This window comes from Triturus cristatus, chromosome 4_1, assembly GCF_964204655.1.
Source record: "Triturus cristatus chromosome 4_1, aTriCri1.1, whole genome shotgun sequence".
NCBI lineage: Eukaryota > Metazoa > Chordata > Amphibia > Caudata > Salamandridae > Triturus > Triturus cristatus.
In genome coordinates, this window is record NC_140585.1 from 1,125,580,087 (window position 1) to 1,125,605,307 (window position 25,221).

The window sequence follows — 25,221 nt, forward strand, 5'->3', positions numbered from 1 at the left end:
AAAGAACTGACTCGGAATATGTGACAAGCAAGTGATGAAGATTATGGAAATATTCTGAAAGATGTAAGAATTGGTGTTCTAAGCAAATATGGTAAACAAGCTTTACAAAGTTGTCTACTAAAGAACTTGTTTACAACTGAAAACACACCAGTAGCAGTACTCTACAAGAACATTGCAGGAAAAAAAACTATAGTTTGCTTAATGTCTACAGTGAAAGAGTGTTATACATTTAATCAAGAGCTTCTGAAATTGTAAAATCAAGAAATAGTTCACTTTGAAGCTATTGATAAAATCGAGCCTCAAGGAATAACAATTCTTCTTTCAAATAAACTACAGATTAAATTGGATTCTTTGGAAAAGTCTATGAAAAACTGCTGGCTTAGAAAAAGATTTAGATGTGTGTATAATAATAATAATAATAATAATCTGGCATTTGTAAAGCGCACAGCTACCTACCAACGGAGGTGTCCCGGCGCTGTACTTATACCGCAGAGGAACCCATCCTGGCTTTCCCTGTGAAGTGTCCACTCCTGGGCACCCCCAAGGTGCAGCCAGGCATCCCCTGCGCTGTTGGGGCCGTTGTGGAGATTAAGCAAGCTACTGCCCAGAGTTGCAGAGTGGGACCCATGATTAGAATAGGCACCGAGGCGAGAAATATCAGGTCTGAGGAAATTAAGCCCAAGACCCGCCGAAGCGGGAATTGAACCCTGGTCTCGGGCCAGACCTCTGCATCAGGGTCTGCCGCTCTAACCATTGAGCCACACTTCTCCACTGTCTGTCTCCACATATTACCTGACAGTGTATAAACTGTCAGGTAATATTTAGGCGTAATTTGAATATAGAAGAAGGTTTAGTGAATGGAGCATTGGGGAAAGATGTTGAATTTGTAAAATATCAAAACAAAAATGCAATTGAATTCTTGAAAATTAAATTTGATCAGATTACAGAGGTAAGACAGATTGGGCGTTGTGCTGTACGTTTTTTGCTGGTAAAAGACTTGTATGTTCGTAGAAAACAGTTTCCTTTCTGTTTAGCATATGCAATAACCATTCATAAATCTCAAGGTTTAAGTGTAGATAATGCTTTAGTAAATGTTGGAAGCACTGTGTTTAAAGAGGGAATGGCACAGGTTGCATTATCTCGAGTTAGAACATTGTCTGGTTTGTATTTAATCGATTTCGATGAAAACAAGGTTAGTGCTGATGTAAATTGTGTAAGAGAATATAATCGTTTAAGAAGACTTTATGCACCAACTTTACGTGAATATCCTATTTATAAAAAAACGTGTTGTGTGTTCAAAACGGAAACATATTGATGAATCAAGTGTGGTTGAAAAGCAGAAAAAAAATCAAGAGAAAAGAAAAGATGCAAAGAAACAGAAGATATACAAACAAGTGATGATGTTGTGGGATATCAATTAGAAAATGCTTCTGGTGTCAACTGCTATGGTAATGTTATTCTAAACGTTATATTTTATCTAGAAGATCTTTATGGTGAAATTATGGAAAGTCAGGAAAAAGGATTATGTTCTGCACTTTTTACTTTAGTTGAACAATTGAGAACTGACAGAAGTAAGATCAATACTGCTTCTGGTATTCGCCAACTCTTGGGTACATGTACTGGATCTTTAACGTTCAGCCCTAATATGTAACAAGATGCACAAGAGTTTCTGAAGGTTATGCTTGGAGTATTAGAAGATGAAGGAATCCAGATTGAGAGTTTATTTGGAGTCAGTTACAAAAACCATTTTAATTTCTTTATATGTCATTTTATTTACTTTAAAAAGTAAATAAAATGACATATAAAGAAATTAAAATGGTTTTTGAGTAACTGTGAAAATGTGGGGGCTTGTGTAATATATAAGAGATTAATTCCCACAGGAAAAAGATAGGTCAGATAAGAGGTCCTTCTTTATTCACTTACTTGCACATGTACCACTGAGACATCCAGTACTCATCAACACACCCATACACACACTCACCCACCCATAGAGCTGTTTCCACATGCACTCTTGAACCCATACACCCAGTGAATCCACTCACACATCTATGCACAGAGTCACATATCTCCCACACACACACAGACACAGACACTCAGGCATCCATACAAATACTCAGGCAAGCAATCAATAACTCATATAGACACTCATACTCAACTTTCACACAGCTTAGTCACTAACCCATGCATTCAGTAAGACACATTTAATCACTCATTTATACAGTCAGTCACACACCTACTAGATCCTCCATAGAGACACTTATACAACCACTCTTTCTTCAATACAGCTTGGCATATATAGAAAACAAATTAAAATGTGCAGAAAAACACAGTCACTGGATGATGTCATCAGTGATGTCATTTGAGATGTCATCAGTGATGTCACTGACCATGTCACGAATTATGTGATGTCATCAGCAGTGCATTGCCGGGGCACGAGTTATAGTTAGCTGAACTAACTATAACAGCCGAATTTCTCTGGTTTTGTTCAAGTGAAATGTCCAACTAACTATAAAGTCCCTGAAACCTATGGTTTTTTGAGTGAATATATATATATATATATATATATATATATATATATATATATATATATATATACACACACACACACACACACACACACATAATTTAAGTACAATACAATTGTATTGTTCTTTTTGCTTCATACACTGCAGCATCAGTGTTTAAATGTGGTCTGTTTCACCCAACACTGTCTTATATCAGCTATATAAAGTAAAACCAAGTGAACCTTCTAATATTTTGCACAGATTTGCTATTTTAAAGGTTAACCATGTATGCTGCAAAATCCATGAGACCTATGTAAACAGTGTGAAGAATGGTTTTCAAAGTTTATTATAATTATAGATGTCCACAACAAACGAGCGGTCATAGATCTTATCCTTGATCAGATTCATCAATTCAAGCAGGAAGGCCACGTTATTCCAAAAAGTTCCAAGCAGAGCTGATCAACAGTGCTTTTATAATTTTTGGACAGAAAAGAAAAGTATGGTTTCTATATAATGTCTATCAGCCCAATGATTGTCTTAAGCTTAACTAGCAAAGATCGACACAAAGGAAAACAATATTTGATAAACTATGAGTCCAATAAGTAAGCTATTTAGGCCAGTCTCCGCTGCCTTCCTTGGCACGAAGTTGTGAGGTACAAAATATGTTTTAAAACATTTTCCATAGATTTGTTCAACAAAATACTCATCTGGCCTAAAAAAAAAGTGCCTCATACAGGACTGCTGGGAGCTGGGAGAACATACGCTTTTGTAGTGTAGGGAAGGGATAGAGCTCAATTAGTGGAGATATATTTGGAGCAAACATTCCACCTGTAGGAGTCATACAAAATGACGAAAAGATTAGAAAACTGTCAACTGTTGTCGACAAGCTGCCAACTAGTACTTCTGGAGCTTTGCTAGTAGTAAACACTGAGCTTATTGCCATATGTTCAATGGTTTTGCAGGACCAATTAGCATTAGACATTCTGAGGCATATGTATCAAGCCCATTTCACGTTCGCAAATGGGGCGATTCTCAGAATCGGCCCGTTTGCGAGCAGGGAAAAGCCTTTTGGGATGTATCATCCCAAAAGGCCCTCGCAAAATAGGGAATCGCAAAATTTGCGATTCCCTATTTTGCGAATGCATTTAAGGAATCGCAAATTGCTTAATGGGTACTCACAAATTGCGAATGTCTTCCCATTCATTCCTATGGGCCTCTAGGCCCATAGGAATGGATGGGAATGTATTCCTTAATTGCAATTCGCAATTTGTGAGTCACAATTAAGGAATATGTAGGAATCACAATTATTATTGTGATTCCTACATACATTGCATTTTGCGAGTCCTTAATAGCGATTAGCAAAAAATCGCTATTAAGGACTCGCAAAACGATGTTTTAATACATATGCCCCTTAACTTGCAGAAAAAGGAGGAGTCTGCAAGATGCTTAAATTAACCCATTGTTGTTCATACATACCTGATGAGAGTACGAAAATTGAGGAATTTGCAAAGAACATTTCAGACTTAAAACCTGAATTAGAAGAGTTGGAAACACCTGGCATCTTAGGAAATTTTGGGGAAGGAATTCACACAATTGGAAATTGGATTGCAACAGCAGGAGGAGGTATTTTGATGGCTATAATTATTCCAGCACCAATAACAGGGCTTTGTTTGTTATGCTTGTTTGTTTTACTCAAGGGCTGTAGCTATTACATACACAAGAAAATTATAAATAAATTAATAAAAGGTTTGAAAAAGACTTAATCTAATATTACATCATGAATAACAATATGCAGTCATTGAAATTTCAAAGTCTAAAAAGAAAGAGACGGGATTCAACAGATGATGAAAGTGCCCCATGAGCAGATTATGTGAAATCATGATAGTGTGATGGTTAAGATAGCCATCAGATAGGGGATTGATAGAGTCAATTAATATGAAAATGTAGTTAACTTAGTAGATGGATGTGCAATGATAAATGTAAAAGTGAATTTTAAAATGACACACATTTGAAATGTGCAGATTTGCAATAGGCAGTCATAGTTATCTGTATAGGCCACATAAAAGCCTAAGAAGCAAGTTTTCTATAACTAGAAGCAAACCTAATAGTGTTTTAATGTGCACAGCGTGACCTACAAGATTGGCCTTAAAGTGACAAGCTTAGAGATGTTTGTCATAACTGCAGAAAGTTCCAGTTTAACAAATGTATTACTTTATGAACAACATTTTATGCGCACATGTCAAGAACTTTTTATATTCACACTACTCTTTATGGGAAGTTCTGCTGCTTTAATTTGGCATTGAAACTTTATGCTCTTCTGATCTTACTCTTTTCATTAGAATCTGAACTGTTCATAGGTTCTACAAATCTAAAACTCTGACCTTTAGAATAGGGAATTATTCCTTTATGGAACACACTTGATGGAATAGTTTGATGATTAATGCTAATCATTCTTTTAGATGAGATTTCTGTAAACTTACTTCATTTATGTACTAACTGAAATAAATCGGCAAAATGAACGGTACTAATCTCTTAACGAGAATAAAGGTTTTGAAAACTATCCAAACTCTCATCATTCACTGAACTTAAACTGTTGCCTCTTACTACAATATTCAAAGATCCATCACAGGAAGAATGAAGAACCCAGCGCGGAAACAGGACGTGACCCTGAAAGTGATGGTAAATTAGTAATTAAACCAAATTGTATTCATTTTATGGTTAAGTTTAAATTTTAGGGCCCAGTCTGCGCTATCAGATTCGTGTCATGGACACTTGTCGCAAAAATAAGATGAAGGTCTATGCAGATAAGTGCTGATGTGCTCAGGATACGTTTTTTGAGGAAGGAGACTAAGTCTTAGTTAAAAAAAGGAAAAAAAATAGAAACCCAAGACTGACACTCCATCTGATGCTGGACCATTGAGAGCCATGACAAGTAAAGGACATATAGTGACCGCTAAACATCCCGGAAAATCCATTACGAGAGACTTGCCACATTTCAAGCATCTACCTCAATGTTTGTCGGCTTCAGACGTTACAAGTGAGACAAGTCCACCTGCGTGCCCAAGTCAAGCATCTGAGTCTACATCTACAATGCCAGTGCAACCCCTTCACCTCGTACAACTCCATCCGTAAGATTGATGCAAGCACCTTGACGACTCATTGAGGAACTCTAGTGGGTATACGTCAGGCGCCCAACACCCATTGGGCTCACCGGGCTTCAGCCCCACCCCCCCGTCATGTGTGTCAGCCCGGCTGAGACAGCCTCGCGGGCTGGCGTCCGTCTAATTGCAGCCGCACCCGAGTACTTCACAGGTCTTTAAAAGACCATTTACTCGTTAATGAGGCTTTTGTTGTGTTTTCACCCCTTCTTACAGCCACTCTGCCTATGGCTGGAAGACTTAGCCCCCCCCCCCCCCCCCCCCGAAATCTTTTTCAGCCCCCGCCACCCCCCCCCCCCCCCCCCCCCGAAATTTGGCTCTAGTTGCCCGCCTGGTATACGTTGTCGTTATTTTTTATTTAACAAAAGGGGAGATGTAATGTTGTGTGATTAGGTGCAGTAGGACCCTTGTGGTTCTACATGGACTCCTCACAAAGTTATGTAATCAGTTGGAAGGATTTTTGAGATGTGTCTGGTCAATAAAGTCTATGATGCTGTGCGTTCAGTTAATGGTTCCATGATGAAGAATAAAAATGTCTATTACAGATCTCCGTGTGTGGCGTTGTCATTTGAGTGACCAGAGCTGGGGTGCATGCAAGTTCGGATTGGCAAGGCGGGAAATTGTACATGGACCGATGGGCCTGTTGCCGAGGTCAGTTGGGGTGGACTAAGCAGTCCTATCAGCCAGGGCCATCACGGTCTCTACTGCAAGTACACAGTGTAAAAGGCAGTTATTACAGCCTTTGCGTATATATACTAAGCTTGACCCACCTCAGGCTGGCTCATTGTCAGAGGCAGAATGACAATGGGCTGCTCCTTCTATCACAGCATGAGGTGTCCCTGCCCCCGTCTTCTTCCAGGTGCGACAGAGGCCTCAAGGAGCTGCTGATGGGAAGCCATTAGGCACTCGCAATGCAGAGAACCAGGGTAGGGAGGAAGCCTGAAAAGTTAGGGTGGTTGGGGCTGGTTAAGGCCTGCGAGGGAGCTCCTTCAAGTTGTGTCCCTCTCCCTCTTGGAGGGTGGGGGGGGGGGGGGGGGGGGGGTGGTATGAATTAGTATCCGTTGTTCTCTTAGTTTTACTGCTAGAGGCCCAGTTCACACTATATAACACTACAAAAAATTAGCGATTCTGCAACGAGTGCCCAAACCTATTTATGACCCAATCAGACACTGGGTGGATGCTACAGTCGACTTCCTCTTTGGTTTGTTTTCCGAAAAATAAAATGATGAAACATCAGGGTGCCCATAGGAGGTCCAGGGCAAAAGGTGAAGTGAGGCTCGGGTCGTGATTAGCACTTCTATACCCCTGAGGTTTATAGTGGAGAAGTTAAGTGTGGGGTACAGACATGTCTCTTTAGCATTAGTATTAGTGCACAGAGGTAGTTGAAGAGGCGCAGGGGCACTATATTAAAGCCTCACTAAAGATAAAGTAAAGGCTGGGGTGATTAGCTCATATTGAAGAATCATCAGTCTGCTGTTAAAATGTGTGGGTAACTCGTAAAAATGGGCTTCGATGTCCTAAGACACCATGGGCAATCTACCAATTTTCAAAGCAAGCGTTCCATGCACACGCCATCACCAACCTTATCCGAGTCCTGTTGGAACATTTTCCTACTGGTGGCACTTTCCAGCTGTTTCTTATGCGGTTCGAACAGTTCATGAAACCAGGAACAAAACACCTCGAAACTATCTACCAGCAGCGACAGGAAGTGGTTGAAGCATGCTACAATGGGGACTGGGCATGCGCACGATGCGAAACAGATGTCATTCCAATCACAGGTGCAAGATGCAGTGCCCTCGCCGGGATCCTCCCTGTCCACGCATGCGCAGCAAAGAGGAGACAGCTCACTCGAAGATGCGTGGTAGAGAGAAGGGCTGTTTAGACGCCGATCACATTAAATTCAGAGTGGACAAATCTATGTGTTCAGCATTGAATTTATGTGGGGAATGTTAATGAGTGGGTCGTAAACGAGGGACGTGGAGTCAATGCCTGTTATGGGAATATGGTATTTTTACTGCTGTTTCCCTTGATCTGCATTACCTCTCTGAGCATGCTCCGTTGAATAGTGTCCATACGCAGAGCACTGTTGATAACTTTTTACTGACACTTTGCGTCTGTTCTGGGAGAGAGCTCTGTCAGTCGGTTCTGTATTGTTTTTTTTTTTTTTGCAGATTTATATAGCGCGAAATCGACCCGAAGGTATTGGAGCGGTCTATATGAGCACCAGTTACAAAAGAACACATTAATATTTTGATAGGAGTGGGGAGATTTAGTGATTTACCCAGAATCACAGGAAGCTGAGCCGACGCCGAGGCTCGAACCCGGTTCCCCAGCTCGGCAGCTCTAGCCGTAAGGCTACATCCTGTCCCTCGCTCTTTTGTTTCCTCTGTTTTTGAATGTGTTAGTCTGTGCTTTCTGAGCATGGTTTGCAGATTAGCGTGTACTCTTTGCTCATGCTCCGTCGCCTGCTTGCCCGCCTCGGCATGCTCGCTTGCGGAAGCCTTTTGCTTTGAATCTGACGGTACTACGAAAAGTTTGGTCATTTCCACCCAGGTGCATATGTCCACGGTTTGTTTATGTGGAACTGGAAAGCGACGTTGAGAACTCCACTTTCTCAATTGAAATAAACTCAGTTAGCAACTGTTCTTTCCCCCCCAAAATATTTATATCCGGTGAGTAACTATTGGGCGATTGCTTAATCTGATGGTGCATGTTAGCTCCTTTGTAGGGGGCTGTTTGTTAATGCTCTCACCAGAGACCACGATGTTGATTGATTTCAAGGGCACAAGAAATTTAATTTGCATACGAAGTGTATATATGCAGGTGTGTGCTTAGTTTTAGATTTGTAGGCTAGTTTATCTACTCTTGTAATTTGATACAATACCTGATAGGTTACATGTTTAACATTCTGTGGCTTCGTGTCCCATTTGCTGTATTTCTGTAAGAGGCTCCAAATGAGATATCCACGTTGATGTTAGCAGGGTTGTGACAACTTCTTTCTTGTCATTAAGAGAAAGAAAGCTAGTCCTGAACATCTTGTATTGCAGCAGAGGGTGAGCGATCAAGTTAGTTCATGTGCAGGAACATTAGCCGTTTCTCTTAACAATGTGTGAATTAAGTATATTAGAACAAAAGTGAGCTTTTGATAACAATTGAATCATTAATAAGTTCGAGAGCTGTGAATACTGAATTACAAAAAAATGCATACAATTATAAACACTAGAATTTTCGAATGAAACTATTAGAAACTTGGATTTTCCATTTGCAATATAGGGTATCCTCATTTTTTTCTAAACGCACCCCGTTTGTGTTTTTAAGGAAAACGGGATGTGTTTAAAAAAAAATCATTGCTTTATTTAAAAGCAAATACAGACGTGGTGAATCTGAATGAATGAATACATTTATTTTTGTCCATAAATTAAAATTGATACAATTAATTAATCACAGTAAAAAGATAAAATCAGATAAGAGCACATGAGCAGCAAGCCCAGAATAGAATACGTCTCTGTAGCAAAATAAGTAAAATTAATGAATGTAGTTCAAAATACCAGTCCTGCAGCAATGACAGTAGTCCGGGTATTCAAGTCCTTTTCTGCCTGATTGCGGTAAAAACGATGTTAGCAAATTACTCAAAACGTGCCAAGTACATGGGGACAATGGTAGTCATGCAAAATTCCTGCGCATCGTTGCTGCTGGAGACCCCATTCAGCCTAAACATTGGTTTTAATAAGGTGTGGCTTGCAGTTAAAAACTCCGGGCAACAGTATAGCAGATGAGTCATGGACTCTCTTCTAAACTAGCCGAATGTACAATGTCTGCTGCTGGATGTTCCTATCCACTCAGGTCGAAACTCGTTGATTGAAAGGACCATGAGCCGTGCTCTAAGTGTGCCTGGTCTCCTTGCTTAGTGCTGACTTTAAACACGGTTGCGATCTCCTTTCTCCATATGATTTTATAATTGGGGATGCATATGTGATGGTATGTACAGTTGCTAAGTCAAACTTCCTCGGAATGTGTGCAACCGGTTTCCTTATGATTGCCTTTATACTTGGGCAAGGAACAGTTGGGGCCATGGGCGTAGCTGCAATAACGTCTAGATCCAGAAGCCTTTCTAAAATATAACGACCATGGGTTGGTTGAAAGTGGTAGAAATCACTTGAAGTGCCGTTGTAAGGTATATGGTTTGGCTTGTTGTATGACGTAGTGGTGCTTAAGGAAGGTGGCCTTATATTTAAGATCTTGCCCCTTCAGGCCAAATTCCAGTCGAGGTAGCGGGCGGTCAGTGCATTTTGGAAGGTGGAACAACCTCCTAAAGGCATTGCACTGAGACTTATCCAGTATTGGAGAGAATACCCCTGGATAAGCATGTTGTCCATAAGAGAGGTTTGGTAACAACTTTGCCTACGTGACTCACAAGATGGTCTTGGCTTAAGGAGAATACAGCTGATGGTATATTGTACATGTGGCAAATGTGACTGCTCGGCCTGATGCGTTTAAGATTTACACCTGGTTTGCCTGTATCCATAAACCAGAGGCAAGATAATTATACTTGGATGTTTGGGAAATTGATTGATTGCCCAGCCCCTATCTTAGATTTCTCATCTTGTTATAGCTGCCAAAAGTCATCACTTTTGTTTTATCCGAATTAGACACTAACTTGTTTGCAGTATTGTAGGTATGAAGCTCATTAAGGGAATGCTGCAGGCCAACTTTGTGTGATCCAGAATGGGCAAATCATCAATGTATTGGATAATTGAAAGCCTAACTGGGCCGATCTTTGGTGGAATTGTGTTTGCCGTAGCCATTGAGTAGCCTGTGTCTGCGGTGTAAGGGTTAAACAACATAGGGGCTAGAACACACCCTTGCTTTAGGCACAGTGTAGTCGAAATTTGTTTGGTGGCTGATTTATCTGTGCCAGTCTTAACATGGGCCCATGTGTCTGAACAGTGGGATGATTGCAGATATGCCCCATTCTGCTAACTTTTCCCAGAGTGTATTGTGGTCAGCACAGTTGAAAGCTGTGGAATAGTCCACAAAACCCACAAATAGATGTGGCCGAGACACAAGGGAAGCGATGTAGGCCAAATATGGCAAGGCAACAATATTGTCAATGGTGGAGGAATGTAGTGTAAATCTAGTTTGATAAAACAGTATAATAATTGCTTCAGCCACCCATGCATCAAGGTCTTGTAGTAAGATGTTTGCTTAGGTTTTAGCCTCTACATCCAGTAGTACAATTAAGCAATTCTTCCCTGAGATGGCATTCCTCCCCTTATTGTGGACTGGATGGAGGATGGATCCCTTCCAGGACTGTGGAACCTTTGCCGATTGAAAGTAGTCCGCATACAAGGGGTTGAGCAAGTCATCGCAGAAGTCGATTTCTAACTTGAAAAGTGTACTCGGTAGGCTGTTGGGACTTGGGTGCCCCATTGGTTCTCATGGACTTGATGACTTTGTAAACAGAATCCTGATTGAATACCAAAGTACCTTTTTAGGTCTCGCTCTCGAGACCTATTGTCGCCGAGATGCCTCTCAAGGGAGACAGACTGGGGCACGCGCAGATTGTTGATTGCTGTCTGTGAACGCGCTTCACAGATTGCTGTCTGTGAATGCGCTTCACATGTTCGCTCTTGCAACTCTTTATAGCTAACTCCAACGGCTCCGCTTGGGGTCTGAGGCGATTGTGCTTCCTCTTACATGTACACTTGCCTAAACTTTTTAACTCAAGGTAATTTGGTTCTACTTACATCTGTTCCAATGGCCGTGCGCTCTCCCCACCACTGCTCCACTGCCGTATACCTGCTGCTACAGCTCCACTAATGTGCCCCAGCTATGCCAATACTGTGCCGGTGATTCCAAGGACATCAACTTGTAACTGCACAGTCTTGGGCCCAGCTGAGCCAGCTAGCAGACTGCTCTCAAACTGCTCTCCCGTCTCATTTTACTGCCAAGCGTCCAGACAGGGGCCAGGCGAAGCAGGAAAAAACACAGTATTCATGCCGTTGGTCCCCAAGGGCCTTGCTCTGTCCTCCAGAATCCACAATCAGCGGGCCGCCCTACTCGGGAGCAAAGTCCGCTTTTCTGTTAAATTTAATCACTTTCAAGAGCACGAGACTCGCGGCTCGTTATTGCAGCGTTACCGCCTCGTGGCTGTGCTCGTGACCGCGCGCCCGTTCGTTTTGTGTAGTCTGTAATGCGTGGTGCGTAATGCAGGGTGGCTGGAGTCTCCGCGCGATCTCCAGCAGCCAAGAACAGAGGATGGTGAGTAACTGGGCATTTCAGTTCTGTTAAGGATTCGGAGGCAATGATTATGCTTTCCTTCCTTCACTTTTTTATACAATCTAATCAAACAGTAGCCACTAGAAACATACAAAACTAACTTTCCCAGAAACATCTGGAAACAAGCATTTGCAATGCAATAGGTCTCGCATTTACGCGTGTTTAAGCTATTGACATTGTAAAGGATAATGCGTTTTATTTGTTTTAAAAACCAAAACATTAAAAAAGGCATTGTCATTTACAATGCCAATAGCTCAAACTCGCGTAAATGCGAGACCTATTGCATTGCAAATGCTTGTTTCTCTTCTTCAGTCACTGGTTCTAGTTCCTGCCACATGAAGGCACTGCTGTGGTGGACCGAAGAATCAATATCTGTATATAGCTTCTATACATGGTCTACCCATTTAATTGTTGCTACACCATTCCCTCTGACAGTAGATTTACTGTTTAGTGTATTGATGTAAAGCCAAAACGTATCTTGATTATTGCGAGGCAGGAGGGAATATAAATGTATCCATTCCGATAACGCATATTTTGCCATTGACTTCCTCAGCAGAGTGCAATTGGCTTTCCTTTAAGTACTCAGCTGCTGAAAAGCACTCCGATTGTTTTATCCTTACTATATCTTCTGGCTTCAGCATTCAGGGCAGATTTGCTTAAGGTTAATTCAGTCATCTATCATGGTGCTCTTAGATCCAGGTTTCTTAGTGATTGATGGGCGATGGTTACTTTGGCACTCCAAGTTGCAAAACGCCAAGTCCGTGATTAAATCCCATTCGTGTTGCAGTTTCCCAGAATTGACGAGCGTTATTGTCAGTTGCTTCTTCCAGATGTTGAATAGATCCATAGTTGTCTTTCCCCACTTTAGTTGTCTTACCAGTGTGGTTTGATCCACTCCTGTAGACACGCCTAATGTATTAAGTTGGTTGCATGTGGGGAGCTCCATGTCAAACTGTATTAAAGCTGGACAGTGATCTCTTTCTGTGCGTCCCGTTAAGATGAAGGATTTGCATTTGGTTGGTAGCAACACACTTACAAAGGTGTAATATGGCATAGTAATTCCTCTAAATGAGTGTATTGGTGTACTGGCAATTTTATTACTGGTTTGGTTGGAACGCAAGGAAGTACGTTTGTAGATTTTAAACCAGGTTTGTATGTGCCCCGTTGAGTAGGGCCTATGGTACGATTTCACTATACCATCTAAAATATGTCTAATAAAATCTCCTGTTATTACAATCCCATGGGTATGGAATCTGCAGATTTAGTCGGTACGGCTGCACAACAGAAGGATTAAATTGTGGCGTTACTACTGCTTCTGTGAGTGTTTAAGTAGACATGAATTTATACCTAATTGGTTTAACCCTCTTGTAAAGTTTGCACCCCTTAATTGTGGCTGCCAGAATTGATGGCAATCCATGTCCAGTATGATGATGTCGAGATTAGCAGTTGTGGCTATGTAGATTGCGAGGCCACCTGATGGACGTCCGAACTGATTCGTTTTAGAAGCCAGTTTATGGAGTGTAAAAATCTGCAATCGGGACTAGTGACAACAACGCCCATGTTTACTGTAAGTGGAGATCAGCCCCCTTGATAAATTTCCGTACCTCATCCTTAGTTAGCATCTGCCTTAAGCCTGCTAAATTCCAGGAAATCATGGTGAGGTATGACTTGCGCAGAGCAGTCCCGGCATGCAAGCTTTTAATGGAAGTACTAGGAACAGTTGTTTGGCTTGGCTGTTAGCGACGCTGCAATCCAACCCCAGTCCGTGTCTATCTTTGTGTTTGAGTAGATTTGGACTGTGCATTTTACTTGCAGTCTCTTATTCAGGCTCTCTTGGATCCTAAGATTGCTCAGCTGTTTCAGGTGCCATTAGCACCGCTTAAAATGCTTGAAATCGGTTTACATTTAGATGAACGGCAATTACCATTCAAGATGGGGTGGTATTTTTCTGGTTCCATGGATTAAATTTCTGTGTCCCATTGTGCAAAAGTATGATTTTCACTAAGAACTTTGGTTGCAATTAACGGGGTTCTCCAAGTGACAATTGTAGACTCTGAAGATAAAGGGAGTCTGTTAAACTGAATTCTAAGAATGTAATTGGTTTGGTATGGGGCGGAATGTGTTGCAGAAAACGAAGGATGCTTAGTTCAAGGTGTCATTCTGTCCTCTTGATGTGTATGTTGGGGAAAAAGTTAGTTTCAATGAGGTTTGTGGATCATCCCACGTCAGGTTAAGTTCCACCTTTGTAGAGTGCTCTGATTCTAAGTTACCTGCACTTGAAGGATTGGTCTGAGAGAAGCTGCAAGAGTAATTTAGATTATGGCCCTTTGCGGGTTCTCTACTCGCTTCCATATCTGATATTTATTGAGAGCTATAGGAGTGGTTTGTGTCTGCAGAATCGTTCACTGCCCTGTTTGCACTAGTCGGGAGGGACTGATATGAATGTTTGTTGTCGGGTGACCTGTAAGTCAAAACCCCTGTGAGCCAACCCATGTTCTTGTCTGATTGAATTTAAGATAATTGGGGTGGTTCTCCCACCTGGGAGGTAGTAATTACTGGCTGGACAGAAAATGAATTTTCAGCCTTAACATCGTTTGAAACTGATTTTTGGTTTGTCAGAATGTTTTTATGAGTTCTAAGTACAAGATTTACGGGTGGGTGACCAGATGTGGATCCGGGTGCACCTGAGAAGTAGGGCATTGAGCTGAGATTATGGGGTTGTTTGAGTCTGTCAGAAAATTGGAAACCGTTTGAGAGGCGAATTTGATCAAGGGGCTAAATTTGATGTAATTACTGGGCACAGATTTGAAGGTGGGCACAAGGCCTGTTAGAATTACCGGCTTTTTAATATTTTTCTTGAAACTTTTCTTCTGCCTCCTAGTTAAAGGGATGGTGGTCAATTCGGCTACCTCTGAGGAAGAAAAAATAATTGGGGGCTCTTTGCTGGTTTATTCATGTTGCTGTTCGTTGTGTCATACTGCAAAGTGAAAGCGTTGCTATGGCCAACATGATCCATTTGAGATATAGGGCCTTCTGGGTTTTTACCATTCTCTACTATGAATAGTCCGGTGCTTGGTTTACTACTACGGTCTCTCCCTTAGTAAGATTATTGATTTTGAGGTTGTCTACAAGAATTGTAAGTAATCCTGGGAGTGTACAAAGCTTATCTACTATGGGGGTGCAAGTACTCGTCATGGACCCATCTGACTAAAGGTATGCACAAAACTTTTTTTCCAGGTTCGTTTTTAGGTCTCGCCTGAGCCAGCGCTTTAGCGCTGCTCTGGCGAGAGCTATAGAAAGCGAGATTTGGAAGTGCAAACAGGCCGCCAACTACAGTGCATGTGCGCCAGGCGCGCGCGCGCACCATTTGTCTGCCTGCTGATCACTTTCGCGGCGACTTTGATGTTCTCAGTGAGCCGCGCGGCCACTGAGAACATCAAAACGGCCGCGAAAGTGATCACCATTTGCCACCGCCTCTCTTATCCCACTTCCTGCTTGTGCTTCTGAGAGTTGAAGAAACTGCAGTAAGTGGAAGCTACAGAGAGTATTCAGGCACTGAGATCCAGGTTATTTATGTTTTCGCTGCTGCCTTCATGACTCCTGAGAGAGGGGGTTGAGAGGACAGTGCATAGTGCAAGGGGTAGTAGAGGCAAGCCATGGCTCACAGACGTTGGCACTGGTTAACAGTCGTCAAAGTCAAAGTCAAGCGTTTTCAGCTGAATGAGTGTTTTAGTCTTACCAGTAAGTTTTATTACTTTAAGCCTATGTCTTCCTCTGTCCTGTCCTCCGTCTAGTTTCAGCCTTGGAAGCTGGGTGTCTCTGGGAATGGTTAAGTTAATTCTGGCTTTAAAAATTTGGCTGGACTGTGCCCAGGGTCCAACTTGGTGGTGATGTGATTATCACGCTGGACGTCTAATGCCTTTTGTTTATAGCCTCCCTCCTCCACTCCCCAGGGTGTGAGCTTCCCAGCGTGTGGTGTCTTTGCACTGGCATGTGAAGTTGCCTCCCTCTGAAGAGTGCCTAGCTGACGTCAGCCTCACGAGGGAGGGTACAGAGAAGACTACAAAGGGCACCTTCACTTATGGTGCTGGTATGGCATTTTCTAATATTTAACCACGTGTGAGGAAGGGTACAGCTGTCTTTGTTTAATGGAACACCCAATGTAAATATTACCTTGGACTTACGGTCCCGAGAAGAACCTGCACACACTAATATTGGTGTTATCTAGGACTGGTGCTATGAAATGGATCGTCTTACTCCACAAAGTTCACCAGTGGTCTTGGAAAATAACAGCGCACAGGCCCAGAAGGCCGCAGAAAGGTTGCATCTTCACCCTGGGCCTCCTCGGCGTGGCGTGTCATAGTTCACAGCTCCTTACTATTCTGTGTGGATGTTGCATGTGCTGGTTAAGAGTTTCGTCTGAAGCTGAGTTTTTTTTTTTTTTTTTTTGTGAAAAACCTTTATTAGCATTTCAACCAATAACAAGTATGGGCCTACAACCCCCCGGGGCCGGCCGCTAAGCAATCAAAGCAACAGAGATCCAATGTTGACACAGGCAGAACCTCGGGGAGCAGAATCTCCATGCTAATATATTCTCGGCCAGTGAACGGCGCAAGTAGGACACCAGGATTAGGAAGGCTTTCATTTTATAATAGGGAAAGACAAAAGGATCAGGTGCCAAACAATTTCCCAGCAGCGAAAAATGGCAGGCAGAATAACAAACGTAAACAATAAACGGCAATCTATCGAGTCAATGGCGCTAAGACAGGAAGTGCAGGATGTAGAGAAGTATCATGACCAGTTGCGCCTGCAGTCCCATGCCCTAAAGCCCAGAAAAACACCCCGGAAATTGTGGCACACATGAAAAAGCAGTGATTCACAACAAAGGAGTTGTACCACGCTGATCCCTGAAAGAAAAACAAAGAAGAATCAGAGAAGAAAAAGGAGGCCATGGAAAAAAAGGGTAAAGACTAAAGAATCCCCTTCCCCAACCCCCCACCCTGCACCTCTGCAGATGAGTACGGCCCCCCCCCCAGCAGTGTGCCTGTCGCCCTGGAACTAGACCCGAAATATAGAAGAACAGAGAAAAGGGAGTAAGAAAAGAACCCCACCAGACGGGGGGTAGAGAGAGTATTAATAAACTGGAGGAGGGCCTTCAAAACATGCCCCCGGCTTCTCCCTCCCGCACGGTAAGTTTCCCCCAAAGCAAACAGTAAGCAGCACAGAATCGACCATGTCAAAGAAAGATGGGGAGCATTATGCACCAATTATACTAATAGCTATGCCATGAGAGCACGCAACCCCTGAGCCCGCCCGTGTACTAGATGACCACCCCTGAAGGATCAGCCTTATCCTTGACCACTCTTTGCAAATCTGCCCATGCATACCCCTCGACCCAGCGCCATGTCCAATGTTACAAGGTAAAGGAGTGTCCAAAAACGACCGGGAAGCGACGCACACAGGTGGGGTGTAAGTCTCTGAGTACCAACACAGTCCGCATCATGGAGGGACGTCTTTCCCAGTGTTGCCCCAGGATCTGCACTGCACACAAGGTCCAGGAAGGCGGAATCAGCCAAAGTAGACAACTGTTGCTTGAATTTTCCCTGGGTCGCCGGAGGCCGTGCACGGGACGAGGCCACCACCTCCCACTCAGGTCCAATACCTCCGGAACAGATCAGACCCACAGCCAGCCGATCACACGGAAGCATACTGTCCGGAGTTTCCAGCTGTTCACTAATCTCAGGGGTGGCCGCGACATTGTCCTCCTGTGTGCAGTGTGGGAAGTCCCTGTGTACCTGAGGACAGGCAAGCCGCAACCGTCCCGACGCTGATGCCACACCATCGAGCTTACTCCCCAAGACCCCGATGCCATGAATCAAGGTGGAATGAAGGGCACCGAGAGCTTCGAGGAGGTCGCCGTACCCCAGCACAGCTCTCTGCGATCGCTCCGCCACACTCACAAAAGTCACACACTCCCAATCCTGCTGTGACCCGGTGGACAGGATGGTAGGCTTCATCATAACAAGATGGCCGCCGGGTAGGCCCGACCCGTATTGGGACCGGGACCCAGGGACAAGCGCCTCAAGGTCCACGTCGCTGGAAACAGGGTTCCGGGGGCAGGCAAAAATGTATCCGTTGTATGGTCACGCGCAACAGTCGTCCCCACCACGGACCAGCGCCCGCGAAAATCCGGGAGCAGCCCGCGAGAATCAGGGCGAGTTACGGGCGGCGTCCGGGCAGCTCACCGTCGAAGGCAGGGGCAATCGCCGGAGAATCTCAGAATTGCCACCCCGGGCATGCACGCGGTCCGCTACGTTTAGCGGTAGGAACGACCACGGCGAAAGGTAGGCCGAGGTGTGCACCGCTCCGGTGGTCCGACTCCACCCAGTCACCACAGGCCGCTGTTGTTGAACTGCCACCCGGCCAAGGCGTCCACTCGAGGTCCTGGCTCCGGGGCTGCACGGGCCGCAAATTTCAAAGGCACATTTCTCCGGCGGTACCGCCGCCAGAAACTTCGGAGTCACACGGTCGGTTGCCACTCCCATTCACAAATACGAGCGCATAGCGCAGGCTGAGGATCTCATGCAGGATATCCGTGCGGGATGCGGAGGTTCACGGAGCCGGGAGTCTACGCTGCCGTCCCGGTCGCCATCTTGGCTCCTCCTCTGAAGCTGAGTTTTCATATTTTATCCAATAAACGGTCCGCACATACAAGTACATTCAGGTGGCCCTAGATTAGTGCTCACTAGAACAGGCTGCTATTTTTTCAGAGGTTTTTTTACTTTGTAAGTACTTAAAAGCGTTCCCTTATGCCAGGTAAACTTTCATATTTTCAGGAAAAAGCCAAAATGAAAATTTCGCAGATGCTAAAACGTAGGCTTGCCTCAAGGAGTAAAAGAATACGCATGATGGCTGAGTCACTGGGGACAATAGCAAACTGAGTTCTGCAACTTATAGTGGGATGCTTTTGCCATGCCTTCCATGCCTCCCAGCATCCAAGGAAATTAATTCTCCTGCAGTCCATGTCTACCTCTACAGGGCTCGAAAAATGGTACTGGTCCTGCAGGTCTAGTACCTTGAAAAATGTCCTCGACCTAACAGTAACCTACTTGACCTCCGTCTCTGAAAGCGGAGCAAAAGTGACAAGATAACAAGATTTAAAGGCATCTTTATTGCTCATTTGCTTTGTGAGCAATAAAAAGGCCTTTAAATCTTGTTATCTTGTCACATTTGCTCCGTTTTCAAAGACGGAGGACAAAAGTTAGTATGTTTTCCTACTCGCCATAAAGGGCGAGTAGGACCTAAAAATAGCTCGACCTCATAAAATTTGCCTCGCAAATGCGAGCGGTCGAGTGGATTTGTCGAGCCCTGCTCTACACCTCTCTCTCTCTACACACCTCTCTCTCTCTACACACCTCTCTCTCTCTCTACACACCTCTCTCTCTCTCTACACACCTGTCTCTCTCTCTCTACACACCTGTCTCTCTCTCTCTCTACACACCTCTCTCTCTCTCTACACACCTCTCTCTCTCTCTCTCTACACACCTCTCTCTCTCTCTCTACACACCTCTCTCTCTCTCTCTACACACCTCTCTCTCTCTCTCTACACACCTCTCTCTCTCTCTCTACACACCTCTCTCTCTCTCTACACACCTCTCTCTCTCTCTCTCTCTCTCTCTCTCCACACCCTCTCTCTACACACCCCTCTCTCTCTACACCCCTCTCTCTACACCCCTCTCTCTACACCCCTCTCTCTACACCCCTCTCTACACCCCTCTCTCTACACCCCTCTCTCTCTCTACACCCCTCTCTCTCTCTACACCCCCCTCTCTCTCTACACCTCTCTCTCTCTCTACACCTCTCTCCACACCTCTCTCTCTCCACACCTCTCTCTCTCTCTCTGCACACCCCTCTCTCTCTCCACACCTCTCTCTCTCTCTCTCTCTACACACCTCTCTCTCTACACACCCCACTCTCGCTCTACACACCCCACTCTCTCTCTACACCCCTCTCTCTCCACCCCTCTCTCTCCACCCCTCTCTCCACACCTCTCTCTCTCCACACCTCTCTCTCTCCACACCTCTCTCTCTCCACACCTCTCTCTCTCCACACCTCTCTCTCTCTCCACACCTCTCTCTCTCCACACCTCTCGCTCTCTCTCCACACCTCTCGCTCTCTCTCCACACCTCTCTCTCTCTCTCCACACCTCTCTCTCTCTCTCCACACCTCTCTCTCTCTCCACACCTCCCTCTCTCTCCACACCTCTTTCTCTCTCTCTCTCCACACCTCTCTCTCTCTCCACACCCCTCTCTCTCTCTCTTTCCACCTCTCTCTCTCTCTCTCCACACCTCTCTCTGTCTACCTCTAAGTGGCAGCCGGAGCCTGATCGCACTGCTTGTCCATTACAAATAAATAAAAAGGATTGGCATAGACAATAGGTTTCGCCTTTGGTGCCTTATAAGTGTTTAACCATGCAACAGTTAATGTTGTTGCACAAAGGATATTGTGCTGCCTATCTAAATACTTATAAGGTCCCAAAAGCGAGACCTATTGGCTATGCCAATGCTTGTTTTTTTTGGTGTCCATCCTAGGTATTGCATTTGCTAGTGTTTGCATCGGGTCAACCTGGAGCTCTAGTTTATGGGACTGCCAGGCTAAGCCATTTGTAGCCTCAAGCAGGGTTGAGTTAATTGATAGCAAGATGGCCTCAATGGGTTTTTGCCTAGTTAATCCTTGCTCCTTCCCTAATTATGTGTTGTGCTTGTTGATCGAATGCCTCTAGTAGTTTTTCATCTGAGCCGTTTAGAGTAAACCTGGCTGAGAATCTTGAAAGTGCTTCTTATTTGTTGATTCGCGGTTCGTGTTAGTAGTTCTTATAACTCATGTTACTTGTTTGACAGCGTGTAGCTGGGCACAGTAAATGGCTACACCTGGTAGGCGCAAGAGCTTGATGGACTAGTGCTGTCGCCCTTATTAAATGCGCTGGTAAAATTGGCGAAATATTGTTAGTTTTTGTTGGTTCCTGGGAGATGGGGGCAGATACGGCCGAATTTGACAAAAGTTCAATAATAGAAGTGTTGCATATTTACTGTCCGGAATGCTGACTGCTTACTATGCACAAAATAGATATGAAGGAGGAACTCGCTTTGAGTGTGGTGGAGCTTTTCACAGGATGGACTGGAGCAGGTGATAAAAGATATTTTCTGTGCAGAAAGAAATGCTTGATTGAAAATGGGATTTTTTTTGGTCCATGCTTGGATTTTAGGTGAAGAAACTGCTTGTTGAGCTACCCTTTTTGCACCCCTCCTGCCTTTGATTATTTCACTCCCTGTCTATCGCCTGCTGGCATTTGCTGTTATACCATCTTTGCACGCTACATTTTTGTGTCTCATACTAAAATTGCTGGTTAAAACTCTGTATGACATTTTCCACTCTTGTAAAAACGTATGAAAGAGCTTGTGAGGGTGTTTACGATGCTAATAGGCTCGGGAAGATCTTGAGTGCCTTATCTGCTTTGGGGCCTGGCTAATTTTGGGCCACAACGATTATAAAAATGAGGTGCCTAAGCATTGTTAGTAGCTGGCCTCAGTTTGGAGTCACAGCCACCTTCCGCCCGGCCTCTGGGCTTCTAGCCTTCCACCTTCTGAGAGCTCTCTATGCTCTACAATCTTGGTTATTCTTGGACAATAGGGGACACGATGCTGGTGGAGGCCAATGTATGAGCAGGCGCAGGCCGAGCAAATAAAGGCACTTTAGTGTGATGATGGACACAAAGAAGAAGGGTGCGATGTGGAGTGTTCAGTATTGGCATAAGTGTATGTGCAAACCAGCTGGCGACCGCCCAACTTGGGTGCAAGCCACCTCAGCCACTAGGTTGGCCACCTAACCTCTGGGGTCACAGCCGTCGTGCTTAGTACACCGCTGGCTTCTGTATGCTCACCTCGCGGCCTTTCGCCAACCACTCACCAGCTGCTCCAACTGCTCTTCCTGCAACTCCTTGCCGCTACAACCTCACACGCACCCCCAGGACTGGTGCTGTCTCCCTGCGTGACTGTAGTGAGGGGAGCGGTGAATGGTGAATATTGGGCATCCCTTCACCTTGCCGGCCTCTGGCTCCTTTCTTGAACACGCCTGCTATCGTCCTGCTATCCCTGATCCCAGCAAGCCACCATCCCTATAATGGAAGTGAATCCAACTTACCTCATTCATCTTCACGAGGTAGGAAGAATTGCGTCCCGCTAAGATTCCATGTTTTGCAAACCGACCTATTAGTATATAGATTGGTTCGCAAAATGCCACTGTGGTCAAGAATTGTGACCAACATCTTGGAACCAGTGTTTAATATATATGGACCTTAAAGCCTTGGTCCCTCTAGGGGGTATTCTGAAATTGTGAATTAATCCCAAATCGAGAAGCAATTACTACAGGATTTTTCTTTTCCAATAAGTCTTCTTAAAGTGGTGCATGAATTGAGTAATAGTTAATTAATTATTTTTGTTTTTAGCAACAGGTGTGCAGAAATGGTGTGTTGAGTGGAATGCCACTTATTAAGTGCTTCTTAATCTCCAACAGGTGGGCTAAAGGCAGTACATGACTGAGAGGCTTGTGATGGATTTGGGTGCCTCAGAAGACGGAGGAGTTGGAACAGCTCCTGGTACAGGTACATCTCATTTATCTTTTTTTGGTGGATGCTGTTGATTTAATGCGTTGTAGTAAATGTTTATTGAGTGACCTTGTGAGGAGATAGAGTCTGAACTCTTATTGTTGATAATAATGTAAGAACTAGACTGTGCTTTGCATGGTTACATTCATTCTATCTGTGGATAAAGCATATACTTCAGTAATTAGTTAATTGTTATTTGGCCCCGAGCAGAGCCGAAAGATGCAGGATGCCATGGGAACATCCTTTAGACGAAACCAGAATCACGATGTGCCTTCACAGCGCCGGCAACAGAACAAATGCGTCTTTAGCACGCAATCGTTCTGCACACAAGTCATTAAAAGAACTTGCTTTAGAGAGGCGCAATGGCGGCGTGGTGTAGGACTTAAAGTTCAACACCTTCCCTACTGTTGTGCAGACTGGAGTTGGAATAGTATAAACGACTTGCGTGCAGAACAAATGCTTGCTAAAGACGCATTCGTTAAAATTGCGGATTTTCAAGACATGCGTGAAAAACGCATGCGAAATTCCATCATACATTCGATGCCATATCTCCTCAGACTCCCGCTTTGTGACAGTAAACTTTGATAGAATGTGTAGCAGGTAATGCAGTAGCACCTGTTTGCCAGCCAGTTCATGACTGGATGACTAGACACAATTATATCAAAAATTCAAAGCCATAATATAAGAAAGTGGTTTATTAGCTGGGGTGGATTGAGGTCCACTACAAGTATTAAAGGCATTATCATTTGAACATGAGCTCAACCCTTGGTAGCCATGGCATAGAGCAGACAGGCTTAACTTGAAGAAAATGTTTAAATCATTTAATACTACCAAAACAGATAAAAAGTCAAAAACACAGCACAATAAACATCCACTCCAATTGGGAATAATTTAATGAGCAAAGTGACACTAAATGGACAAAAACCCATGAAGAGGAATTGGAGGTATGGATTTCTAGATTTTGAAAATAACAATTGCACCAAAAAGTACTAAGTATGGTCGCAGTAGGCCAGGATCTATGCACAATTTAATGGTGTCCATAATGGAGCGCAGGTCAAATGCACCAACCAGGTTTGACCCAGTAGGAGGTTTTACAGTGGGGATTAGTTTTCTTTTTACTGGAAGTTAATATTCTTCTGCGGGGCAAGCAAGCTATATCCGAGGAGGGCTCTAAGAAGATTGATAGACATTGTACGAGGCCCTAGTGAAGCTATTGGTTATTGTGGGAACAAGTTGGAGAAGAAAAATTTGAATTTCGCACCCATGGAATCCTTTTGCTGGTGTGATATATTTACCGCAATCACTTGGTCAGGATATTTACTTTCAGACCTAGGACCAAATTTATCACAGACTTGCGTCGCCCTTGCCCCACGCAATGGGGCACAGGAGCAACTCAACTCTAGGGTTTGATTTATCTAACCATGCAAAGTCACCTAGGTTGGCCTTGCATGGCCTGATAAATCTAGAGTAACGCCTCACAAATCACTGCATTGCATTACTCTTCTCCTGAGAGGCGTTCCATGGGTGGAGCGTGGGTTTTCCCAAACATCCACCCATGAATTTTGGCGCAATCCCAGATTTACCATTACTGGTACAGCTGGGAATTTGTCAAAATGCTACGCCTCTCCAGGTGAGGCGTAACAAGGAGAAATATCTCTATTTCTTCTAGCTACTTCCTCTTTCTATGTGTGCTGTATTCTGCAGCACACACAGAAAGAGGAAATTGCCTCTCAGGATTCCTTGTGAGCAGGAAAGTGTCCTTTCCCGCACAAAGACAATCCTGCTTAGGAAGCAGGCACCCTTGCACCATGATGCAAGGGTGCCTTTGTTGGCGCTAGGCAGCCCATTGTGTGCCAGCACAGGGAAAAGACAGGCATGCAACATATGATGTTAGGTTAGATACTGCGCATTCTTGCACCTTCCCTATTGCGCAGCGTAGCAAGGTGACTTGTTGCACTGTGTGATTTTTAACATAAATATGCCCCCTACTCATTTTTTCACAGCTCGGAATCCTCCAGGGGGGCAAGGCTGTGGGCAGTCTTTGAAGAAGGCTCCATGAGGCCAGATACCTTCTCGGCAAGGCCCTGCAGACTTGGACTTCTGCTGCTGAGACGATCCGTGCAGGGAAAACCTGTTACTTCAGCCCAGCGGCACAGCATCTAGGGTGGATCGGCTTGGCAGGTTGTCCCGGTACTAGGGAGGTCTACAAGTACAAAATGTTTCTGAGTCCCATATTTTCAGAAATGTTAGGAGAAGTCTAATCAGACAAAGCCAGTGGGCCCAGGACCTCAGGAACAACACTTGTCAAGACCCTCTCTAGCAGAGGTCACCAGCAGGGTACAGGTCAGGTTCGGCTGGTACTGGTCAGCTGGGCGTCTCAGGAAAAAGCAGTTTGTTGTGGCCCTGGTACTTATGCAGGAGCTCAGCCAAATGACCAGTGGAGTTCACATATTTGTCTTGGGTACAGGTGCGGGCAGGTCCAGCCCTTCAGGTCTTCTCACAGGTCTCAAACATCAGGTGCAGTCCTTCTTCTGATCTTCCACAGGCCTGAGTGTTCTGAAGGTGTCTTGGGGTGCCACATTTATGCCTGGCACTAGCTTGTGGCTGGGAGGTGATT

At 44.3% G+C, this 25,221-nt stretch overlaps 2 protein-coding genes across 2 annotated transcripts in view; one reads left to right on the forward strand and one right to left on the reverse strand.

The window, feature by feature from the left end:
• LOC146856132 (uncharacterized) overlaps positions 1-25,221 on the reverse strand; it is a 376,777-nt gene that overhangs the window by 260,005 nt on the left and 91,551 nt on the right. The window contains exons 10-11 of the mRNA XM_085651211.1: positions 23,140-23,249; positions 7,245-7,536 (exon numbers count right to left, since the gene is read on the reverse strand). Of these exons, the coding sequence (XP_085507337.1) occupies positions 7,245-7,536; positions 23,140-23,249 (402 nt within the window). The remainder of the gene's footprint in view (positions 1-7,244; positions 7,537-23,139; positions 23,250-25,221) is intronic.
• Positions 7,882-25,221, forward strand: part of LOC146856133 (uncharacterized) — a 40,507-nt gene continuing 23,167 nt past the window's right edge. Inside the window, exons 1-2 of the mRNA XM_085654176.1 lie at positions 7,882-8,334; positions 22,514-22,601. Of these exons, the coding sequence (XP_085510302.1) occupies positions 22,532-22,601 (70 nt within the window). The 5' untranslated portion in view covers positions 7,882-8,334; positions 22,514-22,531. The remainder of the gene's footprint in view (positions 8,335-22,513; positions 22,602-25,221) is intronic.